Here is a 22,113-nt window from a genome sequence, read left to right as displayed (position 1 = left end):
TTTTATAAACTGAAAAGTGCTATACACATATGGGATTGTCATTATATGCCAGAGAAGTCTGTGAAGAGACAGATGTGGTCCCAGACAGCCACGTGATTCAACAGGAGTTTTTATGCAGGGGGACAACAGGAAAGGCACTTGGGCGGGGAGGGGCGGGACGGGAAGAGGTCTGCCAGGGAATGTGAGAGCAGCAGGACCAGCAGCCCTTTCGGGATCTGTGAACTGTGTTTGGCATGGACAGTTGGTGGAGAGAGAGGGCTGGAGCAGCTAAGTCACTGTGAACGGTCTTAAACAGAACTCATGATCTTGACCCCAAACCTATCCTTGACAGCTCCCTTCCCATCCATTACCAAGCCCTGTTCATTCTGCTTCCTAAGTGTCATTCCAATCCACCCATCCATCTCTGCCACTCATTTGTCACCTACGCGACTAGACGAGCCTCCACACTGGTCCCGTTTCCACTCCCGCTCCCTCTACAAAACATTTCCCACTCAGCAACCAGAGTGACCTTTTAGAAAACAAAACACTAATTGTGTCACTCGCTTGAAAACCATGACTGCTTTCTCTTTGATCTTAGGATAAAGACCAAAATCTCTAATGAGGCCTCCAGACCCTGCAAGATGAGGCCGAGGCCCCTAGACTTCTCCTATTTCCTCGGACCTGCACATCCTTACCCCTTGAACATTTTCACCCGCCTTTCCCTGGTTAATTCCCACTAAGCCCTCAGCTCTCATCTCAGATGCTACTTCCTCAGGGTCCCTTCCCTGCTGCAGACCCACCTTATACATCTACTCCTGCTGCTCTCACAGCCCTCGATTCTTCTCACAGCTCTTCTCCCAATTTGTATGGATATTTTTATTGTCGAAGTAATTTATCCCCATCATCCCCACTAGAATGGAGGCCCATGTGTCTGTCCAGCTCACCACTCTCAGGAGCTGAGTCCAGCACAGCACAGCTGCTTAGTAAATACTTTACGAATAAACTGATAAATAAAATCAGACCAAAGGGTCTTGCATCTCGTTTGGGCAGCTGGAGAATCTATGCATATGAACACGTGCACGAGCGCCCAGAGCACTCAGCCTGTGTGCTGGTATGAGGATGCATGTAGCCCTGGTGAGTCTGGGCTTCCATGTGCACATGCCTGGAGAATCTATGCATACGAACACGTGCACGAGCGCCCAGAGCACTCAGCCTGTGTGCTGGTAGGAGGAGTGCATGTAGCCCTGGTGAGTCTGGGCTTCCATGTGCACATGCCTGGAGAATCTATGCATACGAACACGTGCACGAGCGCCCAGAGCACTCAGCCTGTGTGCTGGTAGGAGGATGCATGTAGCCCTGGTGAGTCTGGGCTTCCATGTGCACATGCCTGGAGAATCTATGCATATGAACACGTGCACGAGCGCCCAGAGCACTCAGCCTGTGTGCTGGTAGGAGGATGCATGTAGCCCTGGTGAGTCTGGGCTTCCATGTGCACATGCCTGGAGAATCTATGCATACGAACACGTGCACGAGCGCCCAGAGCACTCAGCCTGTGTGCTGGTAGGAGGATGCATGTAGCCCTGGTGAGTCTGGGCTTCCATGTGCACATGCCTGGAGAATCTATGCATACGAACACGTGCACGAGCGCCCAGAGCACTCAGCCTGTGTGCTGGTATGAGGATGCATGTAGCCCTGGTGAGTCTGGGCTTCCATGTGCACATGCCTGGAGAATCTATGCATACGAACACGTGCACGAGCGCCCAGAGCACTCAGCCTGTGTGCTGGTAGGAGGATGCATGTAGCCCTGGTGAGTCTGGGCTTCCATGTGCACATGCCTGGAGAATCTATGCATACGAACACGTGCACGAGCGCCCAGAGCACTCAGCCTGTGTGCTGGTAGGAGGATGCATGTAGCCCTGGTGAGTCTGGGCTTCCATGTGCACATGCCTGGAGAATCTATGCATACGAACACGTGCACGAGCGCCCAGAGCACTCAGCCTGTGTGCTGGTAGGAGGATGCATGTAGCCCTGGTGAGTCTGGGCTTCCATGTGCACATGCCTGGAGAATCTATGCATACGAACACGTGCACGAGCGCCCAGAGCACTCAGCCTGTGTGCTGGTAGGAGGATGCATGTAGCCCTGGTGAGTCTGGGCTTCCATGTGCACATGCCTGGAGAATCTATGCATATGAACACGTGCACGAGCGCCCAGAGCACTCAGCCTGTGTGCTGGTAGGAGGATGCATGTAGCCCTGGTGAGTCTGGGCTTCCATGTGCACATGCCTGGAGAATCTATGCATACGAACACGTGCACGAGCGCCCAGAGCACTCAGCCTGTGTGCTGGTAGGAGGAGTGCATGTAGCCCTGGTGAGTCTGAGCTTCCATGTGCACATGCCTGACTGAAAACAAGTCCTGGACAAGACCTGCAGCAGGCAGGGCGCTGAGTATGAAACAGACTGAATTCTACTACTGACTCCCAGGCTTGGTACAGTTGATTTGACTCCCTGCCTAGAGGGTGATGAAAAATGTGCTAAAAAAAAAAAAAACTACAAAAACTTGTTAATCTGGTTTATTCGTTCATTTATTCAATCACTCAGAAAATACCAAGTGTGCAATGTCCAGCTGGGGCCTGGGAACCTCCCCTAGTCTACTGAACGCTAACAGCAGTCTAACTTCCAGCTACTGGCCCTGGTGGCAATAAAGAATCACATGGCCCGGCCCAGAGCAGTGCGGCTGCGCCCTAAGCTAAAGACTCCATGCTCCTGGCCCCACATCCAGCAGGACCGCCACTGCCATGACGACAAAGCACCTCCACATAAGCTTCCAACTAGATCCTTGGTGGGTCAGCCCTGGGAAGTCTTATTCCACTCTCACCACGTGACACTCGGCACACTCTGGTGTCCCCACTGTACCCACACACTGGCACTGCACCCCATTACACTCTGTATATAGGGTATGTTTTCACCAGTCCCTGATGAGAGCCTGAAGTAAGGGATTATCTCTCTTAAAAACCCTCAGTGTGAAGCATGAGTAATTATGTAATAAATGTTTATGAATGAATGACCAGTTGAATCATAGGTTATATTCTCTGAACTGTGCTTGTTGTTCAATAAATAATTAAAATAATAGCTTTCAAATGTTCTCTAAGCAAAACAGATAGAAAAACAAGCTACCCTGACTGAAGCCCCAACCTCTACTCCCCCACCTCACCTAACACATGAGTCCCTCAAGACCCTCTTTTTTTTTTTTTAATTGATTTTAGAAAGAGAGAAAGGGAGCAAGAGCAAGAGAGAGAAACACAGATTTGTTGTTCCACTTATTTATGCATTCACTCGTTGACTGGTGTATGTACCCTGACCCGGAATCGAACCTACAACCTTGGCATATAAGAATGATGCTCTAACAAAATGAACTACTGGGCCAGGGCCCTCAAGATCCCTTTAAGCCCCTAGGGTTTTTACCAATGAATAAGCTAATGATACACTTAAAAATCTTGATGGCCCTGGAAAGTCTGGCTCAGCAGTTAAGAATGTCAGCCCAAGGACTACCAAGGACTAAAGGGTCGTGGGTACAATTCCTGGTCAAGGGCACATACCTGGGTTGCAGGTTTGATCCCCAGCCCTTGTCAGGGTCCTTTGAGAGGCAATCAGTCAATATGTCTCTCTCACATATCTCTCTCTTCCTCCTTCCCTCCCTCCCTCCTTCCCCCTCCCTCCCTTCCACTCTATCTAAAAATCAATAGGAAACTATCCTTGGGGGAGGATTAACAACAACAAAAATCTGGATGAATCTCCAAATATATTGCTGAAGAAAGGGACCAGACACAAAAGGGTGCAGGCATAGTATAAGATACCATTTCTATAAAGTTCAAAAACGGGCAGAACTAAGCAAAGGTGATATACTACTGGTCAGCAAAGTGGTCATCTCTGTGGGAGAAGGGTAAGTTCTGGGAACACAAAGGGGACTTCTTGGGGCTGGTAAATGTGCTGGTTTCTGATCAGGATGGTGGCCCCACAGATATGTCTGCTTAGTAAAAATTTATTTTGCTATACGTATAAGATCTGCTCATTTTCCTATAAACTTTAAAAGTTTGTTGAAAAATAATTTAAATAAAAATGAAACCTTCTTGGGGTCCTCAGAGCCCAGCTGGAGAACAAGTAGCTTAGAAAGCACAAGGTTCTGTTTTACTGACCCACCCCACCGCCACCATCAGACCCCGGGCTCCCCACAAGCTGTGCCAGGCGCCAGGTACTTACGAGGCTTTGATGAGCAGCTGTTCTCTCTCCTGGAGCTCACGCTTCAGACTTTCTACTTCCACCTTGAGCTCGATATTCTTTCAAACAAGATTAGGAAAGAAAAGCAACAGAGTAAAAATACAGGACACACGAATGTCTACCATGGGGAAACTGCTTTCAGCGTGGACCGACACCACCATGCTGGAAATAGGCAGCCGTTAAATTCAGAACCTCATTAGCCTCAGGGCACAGGGAAAAGGGAATTATTAAACACTGGTGGTCTCAAAAGAAAGCCCCAGATTTCTCAAGACTTGGAACAATTATGTAAATTTTCCAAGCTTCTAACAGCCAGAGCATTCAAACATCGAGGCATAAATGTCATACAAGAGAGGCCGATTTAAAAATTGCCCTCGACCAAGCAAATTTACAAGCAATTCTGCAGTTTGCTTTTACCATTCCAAGGCAATTACTTCTGGTTGTTTACCATCATGCATGTGCTGGTTGTAGCAGTGCAAATGTTTTACAGCTTAAAAAAATAAAACATGTGGATGGATAAATGGGAACCTCATCACTGCCTGTCTCATTTCAATGTAAGATTTCAGGGTACTCACTTACAAAAGAGCCACAACCGCACAGGGCAAGCTGTCTATAAGGGACACCACAATGTTCTCCAAACCACCGTCTTCCTCTTAATCAAGTAGAAGGAAGGGAGTTACACATGGCCTTGGGCTCAATATTCACACGAGAATCCAAAGACAGAGTCTTTGACAAGTGGATCGCAACATGAGACAGTGGGCCAGTGGTTGGCTTCTCAAACCAGTCCACAAATATATCCCAGACAGAATATTAGATGAATCCATATGGTATAAACAGGGGTCTGGGTGCAGTGTGCAGATAACCGCTATAAATCTAGGTTTTCTTTGAACTCTTGCTCCTGTTTATTTTATCCCAATTTTATATTCTACTCCATAATACATGTGTATCATTTTAAATAAAAATAGCATTTCCAGTAAAATTAACAATCTCAGAGGACATGCCTCCCTCCTTTCAGCCAAACAGCCCTGGGGGATCCCCAGGTTGAGAGGTCAGCCAGAAAGGAAAGGTCAGGGGCTTGGAACCAGAGGACATGGGTTCAAATTCTGCCTCCACTCTTCACCAGGAGGAAACCGCAGTAAGCCAGGAGATGTTCGTGTACTCATTCCTTCGCTTCACAGACATGTGCCAGTCCCTGTGGCGGCCGAGCCCTGCGCCAAGCGCCGACAATGGTCAACGAGGCAGACACAGCCTGCCTGCATGCTAACACCAAACAGAAACCTGGAAGTGTGAGCCTGCAACTATGCACAGAAGCAGGAGTCCAGGAGGTGAGACAGCAAGGCTTCTCCTTTCAGATCCCCCAAGCGGCAAAAGAAAAGCAGAAAGCCCACCTGACAGGGGCACTTTCAGGACTAAGTGAGCTAACGCAAGAGAAGAGCCTGGAGACAAGCTCAGAATGTGTTCTTTTCTTCAGTGTCAAACAACAGGAACTAAAGAAGTCAACTACCCAGCAGAACTTGCTCCAGAAGAAAGTGGTTTTTGCATAAAGGACGCTGAGTGACAGTGCACAATGTCTTCAACTGCGGTTTTGTGAAAACTGTAGAAACACCCTTCAAACCGAGGATTCCTTGCCAGATCTCCGCACGGCGGAGAGCTGTATAAGAGCTGATATCACAGATTCTGAGGGCTTTGTTTTCTGATGAATCAACTGGCACTCTAGCCTAGCAAATTTAAAAGAACAGACAGCTAACATGTCCACTAGACTATTTTTCACAAGCCCAATACCTCGTTATAAATTTATATACATGGTGATCATAATTTCTAAACCAAAAATCAAGACACCTTATTAACATAAAATGAATATCATTATAAAAAAAGAATAGCCTTAGCCAGGTGGCATAAATGGTTGGAGCACTGCCCCACACACCAAAGGGTTGTGGGCTCGATTCCTGGTCAAGGCTCATGCCTAGGTTGTGGGTTCAATCCCCAGTCAGGGCATGTACAGGAGGCAATGGATAGATGTTTCTCTCTTCCTCTCTCTCTAGAATCAATGGAAAACATGTTCTCAAATGAGGACTAAAAAAAAGAATAAAAAAGCTCTTAGGCCACTCTAGAGAAAAGATATCCAAGATATTGTTAAGGAAAAATGCAAGACACAGAGCAGAACATACTTCCATTTATATAAAAGGGGGTATACACACACACACACACGCTTGTACATACACAAAATGTCTCTGCCTAATGAACTAACAACATTGGTTAGACCCAGGAGACAGAGTAGAAGAAAGTCTTTCAGTGTATACCTTTCATGCTTTTTGAATTTTGAATCATGTATACCTAAACAAAAACTTAAATTGAAATAAAAGTGAATAAAATCAGGTCTTCTAATCAGACAATGGGAAAGAATAGCTGAAACAATATGGTACAATGAGTAGGCAGACCTGGGTTCAAAACCCACCTCACACAGTAGCCATTACATCAAGCAAGTTACTGAACTTCCCTGAGCTTCAGTTTCCTGTCCTGTAAGTGAGGATAATCTCCACTGCAAAGGGCTATCTTGAGAATTACAATAAGGTGATGACGTACAAAGGCCCAGGACAGCGCCTGATACAGAGAAGGCAATTAACACATTTTTACTTCCTATCACCCTAGACCTTCTGAGACAGATGATAACCATACTTACATACAAAATGTTCTAGGCTATTGGTTTTTCTTTAAAAATCTGATTACATCACCACGTCCTTCCAGAAAAAAGGATGTCCTCATTGTCTTTCCACCCCCATGATGAAGGAAAAAATTGTGTCCTGAGGGACAAGGGAGCTTTTCAACTCTTAAAAGGTCTCAGAAGTACAATACAATCCCTCTTCAAGACAAGTCCATTTAAGTTCATCCGCTGAAACTCAAGCAGAGTTCCTTTCCTCCTTCAAAAGTTTCCACTGGTGCAAACTTCAGAAGAGAAAAAATGGAATAATTCCCAGGCCAAGGGCTAATCTACTGGAGAAAGCCAAGAAATAGGCACTGAAATATTGCTTGTACTCATGTCTCTTCAAGAAAGCCAAGTTCTTTTTTCAACTTTCAAAACCAAGGTTTGTTTTCAGGCAGAGGCCTCCAGGCCAAGACTTCAGATGAAAACACTCTTTTTCTGACAGCTATAAGTGAGCACATCAAGCATACAGAAGAGCCACATCACAGAAACACTGGCGATCCTAACTCTCGGCTGCCCGTGGAAGCCTCCTAAGACAATGATGATCACTGTCCAGCACCGACTGCGTGACTGCATGACGGGGCTTTTCATCTGTCACCTCATTTCAATCCACACTAATAACCCTATGACACAGGGATTATCACCTAACTCTGGAGCAAGCCCAGGGAGCTGAAGTGACTTGCCTACAGTTACATAAATGAGTTGGTAACAATAAGATTCAATTCCAAAGATATTCTATCATTTCACTGTCTCTGTCTAGATTATAAATAGTTTTAAAATGGCAATTGAGATATAGTAAATCAGAAGTCTGATTTTAGGAAGAGAAAAAGACTCCTTTAAAATTAATCTTATATCTCTTTGCTTAATATTAAGGTCATCCTATTATCTTTATGCTCCCCATAATCAATTCAAATTAAATGAGAGCAGCTCTATCTATTCATGGTAACTCTGAGCACAAATATTAATCGAATTTCTGCTTGGAGGACTATGAGAAAAGACCCCAGGGATGGCAGTGAGAAGGGAAACACTCACGGTTTTATAGATGTGTTCTATGGGGCCATTAAATTCCTGTTGCATTCTTTCCTCAAGGAAATAGATGCGAAGCTTTAGGTTAAAGTTTTCTTTCTTCAATTCAGTGATTTGCTGGAAAATAAGCACAGATGAGTTATCAAAAGTAAGGTCTAAGGGATGTTACCTACATTAATTCTCATAGCTTCCAAGACTACAAATGGATTCAAATGTGAAATACTACTAGAGAAAGCTTACTTTTGCTACAATTGTACCGACCCAGAATTAAGTGGTTTCTTCTAACAAAATTTAGGACAATCTGAGCATCAGAATAAATAATGACCGAGTAAAGAAAGAATTCAAGACCCCACACTGACAATAAGTAAAGAAAGAAAAGAAGAGAGGAATCGGTTCTTTACAAATAAATCCAGTTAACAAATGTAGAAGAATAACAGGAACAGAAAATCACCACTACACAATCACTATAGTAATAACTGACTCAGGAAAGAATCATCAATGCTAAAATCATTAGAGGAGAGATCACTGGACAACATATTCATTCATACAGTCTCAAGATATCACCCCACAGATAGCTTATTAATTACAAAAGGAAAAGGTACATTTAAAATTTAGAAACCTAGCAGATAATACATTAATCAAGAGCATATACAGTCGTCCCTTGGTATCCATGGGGGATGGGTTCCAGGAACCCCCCATGAAAACCAAAATCAGTAGATGCTCTAGCCCCTTATATAAAATGGTGTAGTATTTGAATATAACCTACATTTTTAAAAATATTTTCAATCAAAATATATTCATGTTTGGTTGAATCCAAATGCAAAACACAAAATACAGAGGGACAGCTATATTTAATATCACCCCAGTGAGACAATCTGACAACTTGGGCCTCCTGAAATAAATCGCTGAAAGTAAACAATTTCACTTAAAATACTTCTACCCTGAATCTAATCAAAGAAATAAATCGCTGAAAGTAAACAATTTCACTTAAAATACTTCTACCCTGAATCTAATCAAAAGTTGTCAATCAGCCCTGGCCGGTTTGGCTCAGCGGTTAGAGCGTCCGCCTGCGGTCCGGAGAGACCCAGGTGCGGTTCTCGCTAAGGGCATGTACCTTGGTTGCAGTTTGTCCCCGGCCCTGGTTGGTCGTGCGGGTGGCAGCCACTCGATGTGTCCCTTTCACATAGATGTTTCCCTCTCTCTCTATCCCTCCCACTCTGTCTGTACAAAGGATGGAAAAATGTCCTCAGGTGAGGATTAAAAAAAAAAAAAAGTTGTCAATCAGACACATACAAATTGAAGGACGTTTAGCAAAACAACAGGTCTGGACTCTTCAAAATTCTTTTTTTTTTTTTGGTATGTGCCCCTAGCGGGAACCGAACCTGGGACTCTCTGGTCTGCAGGCCAACGCTCCAACTGCTGAGCCAAACCGGCCAGGGTTGGATCTTCAAAATTCCTAATGATGCCCTGGCCTGTTTGACTTAGCGGTTAGAGCGTCAGCCTGTGGTCCAAAGAGACACGGGTTCGGTTCCTGCTAAGGGCACGTACCTCGGTTGCAGTTTGTCCCCGGCCCTGGTTGGTCATGCGGGTGGCAGCCATTTGATGTGTCCCTTTCACATCGATACTTCTCTCTCTTCCTCTCTCTCCTTCCCACTGTATCTGAACAAAATATGGAAAAATGTCCTCGGGTGAGGATTAAAAAAATAATAATAAAAAAAATTCTTAATGACAATCTTAAGTCAAAAATGGTTAGGGGTCCAGCCGGTAGGGCTCAGTGGTTGAGCATCGACCCATGCACCAAGAGGTCGCCAGTTCGATTCCTGGTCAGGACACATGGCCAGGTTGTGGGCCCAATCCCCAGTGGGGGGCATGTAGGAGGCAGCCAATCGATGTTCTCTCTCACTGATGTTGCTATCTGTCTCTCCCTCTCACTTCTTCTCTCTCTAAATCAATAAAGGAAAAAAAATGGTTATAGAACTCTTCTAAATAAATGGAAGTACTAGAGGCATGACAACTAAGTGCAATGAAATCATACAGTGAATCTTGAATTCAAAAGATAAAGCTATGTGAAGATAACTGGGGAAATTTGAATAACAACTTTATATTAGGTAATAGTATTATGATTTTGTAGGAGAATGTCCTAAAAAAGAGATACATGCTGAAGTACTTGAGGGTACTATCAAGATGTCTGCAACGCCCGACCGGTGTGGCTCAGTGGATTAAACATCCATCTCATGGACAGAGAAGTCCCGGTTCAATTCCTGGTCAGGGCACATGCTTGGGTTGTGGGTGCAACCCCCAAAAGGGGGCAGGCAGAAGGCAGCAGATCAATGTTTCTATCTCTCTCTCTCCCTTTGTCTCTAAAAAAAAATCAATTAAAAAAAAAGATGTCTGCAACTAACTCTCTAATAAGTAAGGAGGAAGGATTCCACCAAAAAACTATTAGAACTAATAAATGAATTCAGTAAAGTTACAGGATACAAAATTAATATTCAGAAATCTGTGGTGTTTCTATACACAAATAACAAGCCATCAGAAAGAGAAATTAAGAAAACAACCCCATTTACAATTGCATCAAAAACAATAAAATATTAGGAATAAATTTAACCAAGGAGGTGAAAGATGTGTACTCTGAAAACTATAAGACACTGATAAAAGAAACTGAACAAGGTGCAAATAAATGGAAGGCTATACCGTGCTCATGGTATATTGGAAGAATTCATATGGTTAAAATGTCCACACTACCCAAGGCAATCTACAGAGTCCATGCAATCCCTATCGAAATATCAACAGCATTTTTTCACAGAACTAGAACAAAGAATCTTAAAATTGATATGAACTACAAAAGACCTTGAATAACCAAAGCAATCTCAAGAAAGAATTACAAAGCTGGAGGTATCATGCTCCCTGATTTCAAACTATACTATAAAGCTACAGTAATCAAAATGGTATGGTACCAGAGTAAAAACAGACACATATATCAATGGAATAGAATAGAGAGCCCAGGAATAAACCCACATTTATATGGTCAATTAATCTATCACAGCCCTGGCCGGTTTGGCTCAGCGGTTAGAGCGTCGGCCTGCGGTCCGGAGAGACCCGGGTTCGGTTCCCGCTAAGGGCATGTACCTCGGTTGCAGTTTGTCCCCGGCCCTGGTCGGTTGTGCGGGTGGCAGCCACTCGATGTGTTCCTTTCACATCGATGTTTCTCTCTCTCTCTCTGTTCCTCTCTCTCCCTCCCACTCTACCTGAACAAAAAATGGAAAAATGTCCTCGGGTGAGGATTAAAAAAAAAAAAAAAAAAAAAAAAATCTATCACAAAAGAAGCAAGGTAAAATTATATAACTTTTAGAAGAATACATAGGAGGAAGTCTTTGGAACCTAGGACTCAGTAGAGTTCTTAGCTATAACAGTGAAGCATCATCCATAAAAAACTTTTTTTAATCAATAAATTGGGCTTCATCAAAATTTTAAACGTTTGCTCTCAAAAACACAGTGTTAAGCCCTGGCCGGTTTGGCTCAGCGGTTGGAGCGTCGGCCTGCGGTACAGAGAGACCCGGGTTCGGTTCCCGTTAAGGGCACGTACCTCGGTTGCAGTGTGTCCCCGGCCCTGGTTGGTCGTGCGGGTGGCAGCCACTCGATGTGTCCCTTCACATAGATGTTTCTCTCTGTCTCTCTTCCTCTCTCTCCCTCCCGCTCTATCTGTACAAAAAATGGAAAAATGTCCTCAGGTGAGGATAAAAAAACAAAACAAAAAAAAAACAATGTTAAGAGAATGAAAAGACAAGCAACACAATATGAGAAATATTTGCAAATCACATATCCAACACAGAAACAGTAGCTAGAACACATAAGTAACTCTCAAAATGTAACTGTAAGAAAACAACCCAATTTTTTAAAAAAGCAAAATATTTGAAAAAAAACTTCACAGAAAACACACAGATGACAAAGCACAAGAAAAGATTTTCAACAACTGTAGCCATTAGGAAAATGCAAATGAAAACTACAATGAGATACCACTATATACCTACTAGAATAGCTAAAAAAAAAATTTGTGATTGATAATATCAAATGCTGATGAGGATATGGAACCATTGGAATTCTCAAACTCTGATGATGAGAATGCAAAATGGCACAAGCACTATGGATAACAATTTGGCCATTTCTTACCCAAAAAAACTACACTCATCCTATGAGACTCGCCAATTCCACTCCTATTTACCCTAAAGAAATGAAAACCTATGTTTACCTAAAAACCTGTATGTGAATGTTTATTGCAGCTTCATTAACAAGCACCAAAATACAGAAAGAACCCAAATGTCCTTCAAAAGGTGAAAGAATAAACTGTACATCCATATGATGGAATAATACTAGCTACTGCGATATACACAGCAACATGAATATATTGCAAAGACATTACTACACCGAGGAAAAGAAGCTAGCCTCAAAAGATTACAAACTGTATGATTCCATTTATGTGACCTCTGGAAAAAGCAAAATTATAGGGATGAAGAACAGAGCATTGCTGCCAGAGGTTTGGGGTAAAGAGAGGGTTTGACCACGAAGAGACAACAAGTGGGAATATTCTGGCATCATGGAACTGTTCTACATTCTGATTGTGATGATGGTCACATGAACCTAGAACAGTATACACATATTAAAAAACTATATAGCCCTGGCCAGTTTGGCTCAGCGGTTAGAGCGTCGGCCTGCGGTCCACAGAGACCCAGGTTCGGTTCCCGCTAAGGGCATGTACCTCGGTTGCAGTTTGTCCCCGGCCCTGGCTGGTCGTGCGGGTGGCAGCCACTCGATGTGTCCCTTTCACATCGATGTTTCTCTCTCTCTCTCTCTCTCTCTTCCCCTCTCTCCCTCCCACTCTATCTGTACAAAAAATGGAAAAATGTCCTCAGGTGAGGATGAAAAAAACAAAAAAAACTATATATATTTTTTTCTTGATTATGACAGAGGTTACAGGAGTATACATTAGCCAAAACTCATCCAACACTTAAAATTGGTAAATTTTATTTTATGTAAATTATATCTCAATAAAGTTGAATTTAAAATAACCAAAAAAATATATAGCAAAATATTAATAGCTGTACTTGAATGCCTAATATATCCCCATACATATACACTCACTGGGTTGTTGTTTTTTTCAGCATTTAAAAAAATAATTGGTAATAGCATATAATACTTATTTTAACAAACATACTTTTATGACTGGATAAAAGAAAATGATAAGCTTACTCAACATTATATTTTCAAACTGTCTGCCCTTGGCCCTCTTGTTAACAATTTTGTGGCTAACAAGAACAGCACAAGAAACAATTGGTAGGTTCATTAAAGCCTCCTTTTGAATGTCGTAAGGAAACAGCACATAAAATGTTCATTCAAACAAAAAAGTCTACCCTGCCAGCTGCATCCTATAAAGAGAAACCTTATTCTGTTACTCAGCTACCAATAAAATATTTATGGAGCTTGCTTAGAATGCCCACATTGTACACACTGCTAAAATTCTTAACAACACTTGAAAGAATATTTGTCCTATTTATAGGTAAAGACATTTTCTTAAAAAGTAATAGAAAGGTAAATAAGCCTTCAGAAGGTCATTGCCAATGCCAGACAGGCCCAAATGAAATACAGACACTATCTTTTCCATAACAATGCCAGTCTAGTTCTCTGCTTAAAACCACTTCCCCTGTAAAGTTTTCTCTGACAACCCCCACCAGGTTGGACTGGGAACCCTTCTAAATGTTTCCATATACCCTCCACTTTCTTCATCATAGCAGTTATTACTCTGCATTGTACCAGCTGGTTATGTGCCTTTCTCCCAAACCATCTCTAAGACATCGGGAACCATATCTTCTTGTTCATTCTAGTCTAAAACAGAGGAGAAAGTTACTAAGTACCCAACCGCTGGATGGGTGGACAAACACATGTAGGACTTTCTCAAAGGTAGTGCGATGCAAGCAGGCATCAGTCAGACAGATCTGGATCACATCACTCCATGTCTTTTCTCCACTCTTAGACAAGCACTCCCTGCCATGGCCACAAGGCGCTGTGTGACCTGGCTCCAGCCCGCCTCTCTAGTCTCAACATTGCTCACAATGTTCCAGCCTCACTAACCTCCTTTCTGGTCCTCAAATAAGCCCAGCTCCTATCTGCCTGCACAGCTCTTCCTGCAGCACTTGCCAGGGCAGCTCAGTCTCATCCTTTCCATCTCAGCTCAAAGGTCATCAACTCACCCGGGCCCTTCCTAACTATCCGATCTAAAGTGGTCCCCATCTCGACCACCTTATTTATTGACACATTTATTATTTATCATGTTCACTATATGACTATAACCCACTTCTTGAGGGCACAGACCTTATCTGTTCATGGCCCTGAGGTTTTAGCATAGTACCTAGAACATAGTAGACACTCAATCAACATTTGTTAAATAAATGAATAAATTAATTAATAAATACAATCCAGACTGCATTACTAGCTGTATGACTTTCTTTAGTCATGTTCATTTTCCCGTTTGCCTCAGTTCCTTTATCTATAAAAATGGGATTATAAGAATATATAAGAGAGCTATTAGAAGGATTAGAAGAAATTAATTTCATTGTTTAGTATTATGCCTAGCACAGTGTAAGAACTTAAAACATATTAATATTCTTCTCATTTGAACTTCTCCCTTTGAGAACAAGTTCAAAAGAATGTTTTAAACTTGAGCTGGAAAAACTGAAAACAACTTACCATACAGTAGGAATAAATACCTCAAAATAGAAAACCCACCAAATATGACTCAGAAACCAAATGCTCACCAGTAAGCTAACGCAAGAGCTGGGCCCGCCACACTCCCGCCTTCAGAGCCCCAGTGTTGTGGAACTGCAGCCGTCTGCAAAGGGCAACATGATTCCGGGTGGCGCTTTCTGAAGCTGGACAGGGGCCCCACTTTGAAGGAGCTGCTCCTCAGTCCTAGCTTCCTCCCACTCTCACTTCCTGTCAAAAGCCTTGTCTAGCCTAGAGCTCCACCAGAAAGGGAAGAAAAGCAAAAATCAACAATGTGAAAAAGAACCAGGGCAACTCCAACCAGGCCTGCCTTAACTGAAGTCTAAGCAGGGACCTCACTCCGGCAATCAGTTTCAATGGCTTGCAAGAGCCTGGGCCACCAAAGCTGAAGCTCACCCAACAGACTGCCTTTCGATTCAAGGCAGCAGGGCTTGGAACAAGGCCCTGGGGTCAGCAGAACGAACTGAACTTCCAATGCTGCCACTTGTGAGCCCTGTGACCTTGGGAAAATCATTTAACATTTTTGTTGGCTCATCTATAAAGTAAGGATAAAAATCAACTATGCTCACAGGGGTGTTGTGACAACCAAAAAGCTAAAGTACTGGCAGGACCTGGCATTTGCAAGCAGGAAACAAAGGCTGGCTTTCAAAAGGAATTCACTTCCACTCAAGTCCTCATTAAACAGATCTTTGGGCCACCATCAATTTTTGAAAATCCAAAAACAGTTAGACCACTCACCGGAACATCACAAAACCATGAACTCTTCCTGTCCAGAGTTCCTCTCTGGTGAACACTCCGCATATATGATGATTCTGCCAGCAGCAGCCAAGTGAGGTTAGTAAAATGAGGAGGACACTTTGGAATTCATTTCTGACTCCAATACTCTCCCTTGTGTCCTCAAGCCATCGGGAAAACTGTTTCCAGGCAAACATCTCCTTATTAACAATAAGTAGTAGCAACAACAGTACTGTAGCAATAACAGAATTTTAAAACTGAACCCGAAACAGTACTTGGAATCCAATGAAATCAACTTATGAAATCAACTCCTGTTATATTCTTTTCAGCTTTCACTCATGAATATACATTTTAAATAAAATTATAACATAAGTGAATTTGGATATTCCATTGCTTTCCCCTAATTTCTTAAATTGTTGTTGCAGAATTACATAGAATTATTATTTGAAATGATTGCACTCAATTCTACTGAACTGATTCACTGTCAATTATATCACATTCCTCTACTGGGCATCTGTGCAGTCAGTGTGACCTAGTGGAAAGCATTCGGGCTTTATAATCAAAAAGACCGGGCTTGAGTTTTGCCCGCTTTGAGTTTCTCAATCATACCAACCTCATGGGCAAGTCATTTAATCGCTCCAACCTCAGCTTCCTCATCTGTGAAATACCTTCCTCACAAGCTTATTTGGGAAGCCCCGGAAATGACACATGTAAAATATAATTCCTTTGTTCCCAATTTTTCAATTATATACAATGTAGCAATAGACACCTTCATACACAGAGCTTTTTCCTTCTACTGAGTTGTTTCCTGAGAATAAGTTTTCCCAAAATGAATTAATGGGCTCAAGAGGAATATGTTTGGTTTTATTTTTTATGACAAATGGGGCAGGGGTGGGGAGGGTGAAGGGAATCATTCCCTGGTAATAGTAAGTAACTCGTAATATAGAGGTTACAGAGCAAATTTGAAGATGTGACCTCCCAGTCATCCTCAGATAAAACACTAAATTTGACCAACTGTCTCAGCTGAAACCAAGAATTTTCAACAAAAAGAACAAGAACACCAGCACCGCAGGGCAACTGGGTATGAGACACGAGCAGCAGACTTTACCCTGAGAAAATAATCACATAACTGCAAAAGGACATGTGCACAGAAACATTCATCACAGCTTTGTTTGTAATAGCGAAATATTAGAAACAATCTGGAATGTCCCACAATAAAAGATTATGCAAATTGTGGTTCAATCCATCCCTTTTAATCTCTTCATGAACTTTAGACAGTCATTAAATAATACTACCCATCAATAGTATTAATGGAGGTAGAAAGCTACCCGTCATTCCTTGTCAGGAAGGTCACAGGAAAAGCCAGATTTAACTCTTCTATAAATGAATAAAGATTGCTATCGGACTAACTGGATATGCTGAACCAGATTCTGGGTCCAGTAAGACAGGCCCCCACTGCAGACCAAACTGATTTGCCAACTTCCTACCATAGGTCGGCCATAGAAGTGGTTATACCTTCAGCTAATGAAGGTAGCTAGGCAATGGATTACCAGTTTAAAGACCCAAAAGAAGGCATGTGGTTTTCATATGTCCGAGTGAGGCCTTGCAGAATAGCTGAGTGGAGTAGAAAGACTTCCTGGGCCAGGAGACCTGAGTTCAAAGCCTGAAGAAGTCCCTCTCATTTCTGGGCTTCAGAGTCCGGTGTCAAATGAAGGGACTCCTGGCATTTCTCTGGCTCTGAAATTCTGACTTTCTTCTAAACATTTCATGACCCCATCCCTTAGCTCCAACATCACCCCCTTCTCCACAAGACCACACACAGCAGCCTTTTAACTGATCACACTGCCCCCGCCTTGCTCCCTCCTTGCAGTCACCAGCCTGGGTGATCTGAAAGTGTAATTTAGTCATTTCCCTCCCAGATCAATCCATCACTGGTTCCCCCCTTCATCTTCAGGACAAAATCAGACAGAGCAATGTAATACACAGGATCTGACCCCTGCCTGCTTCAGCGGCCAAGCTTCTCTCCGGCCCCCTCATACAGCCTCCTTCCAGCCAAAGGGAACTTAGAGTTCTCTAAATTCATCACAGCCTATCATGCCTCTCTCTAGGTCTGCCCATGTGAGTCCTTTTGTCTGGGATGCTCTCCCAGTCTTCGTGCCTTGGCTAATCCCTCCTTGTCCCCGAATATCAACTCAAGGAACAACTCCTCCAGGGACGCTTCCAGAATCCACCAGGCCAGGTTCAGGGCCCCTCCTCCGTGCCCCACAGTGCCCTGTCCTTATCTCTATCACTGTACCGTTTTCCTCTCCATCTCCTCAAGTAGACTGGGAGTCTAGCAGGGAAACATACTCGGTATTAACCTACTACAAATTCCCCAGTCCCTAGCATAACCTGGCACAGGGTATATATCTGAAAATATTTATTTTATTTTTTATTTTATCCTCACCTGAGGACATTTGCACTTATCTTCAGATAGAGAGGGAGGGAGAGAGGGAGAAAGAGAGAGAAACATCAATGTGAGAGATACATCGAGTGGTTGCCACCCACACGACCCCAACCAGGGCCAGGGACGAACTGCAACCAGGTACATGTCCTTAGTGGGAACCGAACCCGGGCCTCTCTGGTCTGCAGGCCGACGCTCTAACCGCTGAGCAAAACCACCAGGGCTAAAAATATTTATTGATGAACAGATGAACTCTGAGCAAAAACAGAACAAGGCCTATGTCTTGCTAGCTGCTAGCTAACAGACCCTGATGTTCGGATACCATCATCTGAGATTAGAAGAAGAGGAATCATAAGTTTTCCCTTTAAATCAAAAGTATTCCAGCCTCCTCTTTAATATGCATACTGACTTTAAAACTAGCATGAGATGCCAAGACCATTTCCTATAAGCATCCCACAGAAAGTTCAGACTACCTCAACACAGTAGTCATGAACTGGGTAGCTCAGGTCAGATGAAAAATTTCAGTGACTTATAAAGACCTAAAAGGGAAACACTGAAAACAGTGTTTCGATTTCAACTGAAGAATCTGCTCTTGAAAACGCTACAGTAAAAAATATTAATGCCATAAAAACCTGACAGCAGCCAAAAGACCACAGTCAAAAAAAAACCACATAAATCCTAAAACATATTGGCATGGAAGGCCCTCCCTCGCCTTTAAGAAAATAGTATTTAGGTCATCAAGAGCACATCTGAGCAAAGGGAAACTTAAATCACATGCACAGAAGGAAAAAACCACAATAATAAATATACCAATAATAAGAAGGAGCAACAGCTGACACATAGGATGAACTCAGTTAGGCACCTGTGTTTCACACACATTCATTCCTTTAATCTTCATGACAGCACTACCAAATAGAAACTATTACCATGCCGGCTGTCAAGACAAGAAACGTACAGAAAGGTTAAGTTACTGGCCCAAGGTCACCCAACGGGGTGGATGAGCAGGCAGCCTGGCTCCAGAGGCTATGCTCCACTGAGAACAGCTTTGCCACATCACACCTCTGGGCCTCAATTTCTCCTACACATATTAAAGAAGGCTGGATTCAACTGATTCCTCCCAGGTCACATGGCAAACAATAAAAGTGAAATAAAAATTCTAAGATTCTATTAAGTTTTCCATCTAGAAATACAACTCAAAACTGTGCCCTTTGTAAATTAAATAACTATATCTTACAGAGCTGCTTTAACATTAATGTAATGTAGATGAAGAGCCTAACATATAAGTGCCCAGCTCAGAGCGAGAGCTCCATAAGCAGTAGCTAGTATTACTCTTATGAAAAACAGCAACAACCATTTAATAGTAGAGCACATTTTAATTATACACAACGTGAAATAATCAAATCTCATCCGTTTACGGCTCCAGACCCCACAGCATAGATCAAGCTGTACAGTTGAAATTATAACAACTCAAAGCTCAGAAATTACTTGTTTCCATTAGAGATCTGACAAGTCATTTCTTCAATTGGTCACTGGTGGCTTGCAGATAACTATTAGCAATAATGAGTATTCTAAATTAAATCCAGAAACAGTACTGCTCTGTTCTGTAAAGACAACTGGGGAGAGAGAAACAATTGTGGAACGTCCTTCTCTCTGATCCTTCATCTTCTCTCCGATAAATATCTCCCTATCTTGCATAGTATGGGTTTCATTTGGTTACAAATGAAGAAGGGTCTAATTCTTCCCATGATAAATGAGAGCATTGAACAGGTAACTTGTTAAGGAGATTCGGAATTGGGAAAATAACCTTATTTTCCTGTTACTTGACAACAAATGCCCTCTACTAACAAATGAAAGACACAGTACCAAAAGACATTAAGCATAGGAACCAAATCTATCACCACGTAATCCATCCTCAGACAATTACCACACAGCGCTGGGTCCACGCTGTTCGCGTTTCATTCAACAGCAACAAAAATGAACCCTACAAAATGCAAGGAGTCGCCCCAATGTGGTGAAAAGAATAATAGCTTCTAAGTCATTAAAAACCTGGATCCAAATCCTACCTCTGCCACTTAAGTACTACATGATTCCTTATCTGTAAAATGAGGATAATACAAAATACCTCACAGAGTTATAGCAAAGATTAAATGGGGACCATAAACAAGACATTATAAGAAAGCTCCTCTCAACTGTGCAATATGGTAATATCCTCAAGTTTGGAACACCAGAAATACACCACCCTCCCCCAAGTTGGAAATTGCCGATCCTGTTGGAAGCCATACCTGGTTTACGTATTAAAGGGCCAACTGCCTAGGTATGCAACAGCTGCACAGAGAATGCCCACGAGACACGGCATTCCTCCAAACTGTGGCATTATCCAGCTTAGACACTTGTCAAGAAATACAGCTCCCTCCAGGGTCTGCTCAGATAGCGGCAGTAGGCATGATTTGTCAGGGACAGTAACTTGGTATCTCTACTTACATTTTCAAAGTCCTTCATGTTCCGTGCTCTGGTGGGAGACACCGTTTCTTCTGACACCTTTGGGAGCACTATAAAGAGGTGAAATAGACAAAACATCATGGTATGCAAATCGCCCATCATCCCTACTCGGATATAGCAGCCAGGGAAGAAAACGTGAATAGCTTCCACAGTATATTCTGCTGGTACTTTCTGTCTGTTGTGATTTACTGATCTGAGTCCAGGGAAAGCTCTAAACCATTAGATTTCAAGTATTTACAAATTACTTACACTAGTCCCAATGTAATAATGTATGTGTCAGAGGATGAACTCAGAAAATGCACTAGGCATGTGGCAAAGCAGCACCATCCTGATATGTACCTCCTCACTCTTTGTATAAAAATATTCTGCTGAACAGGAATATCATCCCACCTGTCAGCAATTAAAACAAAGCATGCCTAACTGACTTGACAGCAAGGGCTGGCAACTTTCTAAGGCACCAGACAACAAATATTTTAGGCTTTGTAGGCCATACATAAAGTCTAAAATCTGTTACAAATATAAGACAGTTACATTACTAACTCTTGTTGCAGCACAAAAACAGCCGCAGACAATTATAAACCAATAAAGCTGTGTTCCAATAAAAGCTTATTTTCATCCCAGCCGGTGTGGCTCAATGGACTGAGCATCAATCTGGTTTGATTCCTGGTCAGGGCACGTGTCCGGGTTGCGGGCTTGCACCCCGGTAGGGGGCATGCAGGAGGCAGCCGATAGATGCTTCTATCCACATCAATGTTTCTCTCTCTCTCTCTAAAAAAAATCAATAAAAACATTTTTTTTTTTAAAAAGCTTATTTTCAAAAGCAGGCTTTGGGTTGGAAACTGCTGATCCCTGCTTTGGAATGATTAAAGACTCTTCCAAAATCCAAATTTGTCCACAGCTTCTTTAATTCAGCAAACTTTTCTTACACCCCTACTGTGTGTAGGGTGCTGGGGAAACGACAGTGAAGGAGACACTGATGCTGAGCCAAAGAGGTTCCCAACCTAGTGGGCAAGACAGAGATGGACACAAACTAGGATGCTGCACAAAGCGCATGGCACTTTTTAGCTGCTGAGTAAATGCGTGCTGAGTGAATGAAAGCATCTTCCGACAAACAGGCATGGAGGACCTCTTCGCCACTAGGCATCATTCTGGATGTGGCTATATCAGGAAACATAACAGAAATATAGAGCTGATATTCTAGAAAGAGGAGACAGACAATAAACAAAATAATAGGGCAATTACACAGCATGTTAAAATATGATAAATGCTGTGGGAAAAAATAGAGTGGATAAGGATAAAAAAGACCAAGATTGCAATTTTAAGTAAGGTGGTTAAATTAAGGGAGGTCTCGCTGAGAAAGTGACATCTGTGCAGACCTGGAGAAGGGCAAAGGGAGAAGCCTGAGGTGGGAGCACGTCTAGGGGGCCTGATGACCAGCCATGACACCAGTGGACTAAACGGGACAGAGAGGAGGTAAGCGAGGGACTGGGAGACAGACTGTGGATGGCCCTGCAGGCTCTTCTCAGGACTCCGAGAGCCAACAGAGGATTCTGAGCTAAGGAGTAACATGATCAGACTCAGGTTTCTACAGGCTCCCTCTGGCTGCCTCACTGAGAACAGACTGAAAGGTACTTAGGAACAAGGAGATCAGTTAATACTGGGATAATCTAGGCCAGAGATC

The 22,113-nt window shown here is 42.9% G+C and overlaps 1 protein-coding gene across 5 annotated transcripts in view; it reads right to left on the bottom strand.

The window, feature by feature from the left end:
• Window positions 1-22,113, bottom strand: part of CDK5RAP2 (CDK5 regulatory subunit associated protein 2) — a 184,641-nt gene that overhangs the window by 149,860 nt on the left and 12,668 nt on the right. For 4 of the 5 annotated variants that reach the window (XM_036260325.1, XM_036260328.1, XM_036260326.1 and 1 more), the window contains exons 3-5: window positions 20,415-20,482; window positions 7,985-8,095; window positions 4,237-4,313 (exon numbers count right to left, since the gene is read on the bottom strand). In XM_036260325.1, coding sequence (XP_036116218.1) covers window positions 4,237-4,313; window positions 7,985-8,095; window positions 20,415-20,482 — 256 coding nt within the window. Of the gene's footprint in view, window positions 1-4,236; window positions 4,314-7,984; window positions 8,096-14,787; window positions 14,993-20,414; window positions 20,483-22,113 lie in introns of those variants that run through there. The other variant, XM_036260329.1, reaches the window with a different exon arrangement.

The sequence above is a fragment of the Molossus molossus genome, unplaced genomic scaffold (assembly GCF_014108415.1).
Source record: "Molossus molossus isolate mMolMol1 unplaced genomic scaffold, mMolMol1.p scaffold_m16_p_14, whole genome shotgun sequence".
NCBI classification, from domain to species: Eukaryota; Metazoa; Chordata; class Mammalia; order Chiroptera; family Molossidae; genus Molossus; species Molossus molossus.
The sequence above is the reverse complement of the archived record's forward strand: the minus strand, read 5'-3'. Positions and strand labels throughout refer to the sequence as shown.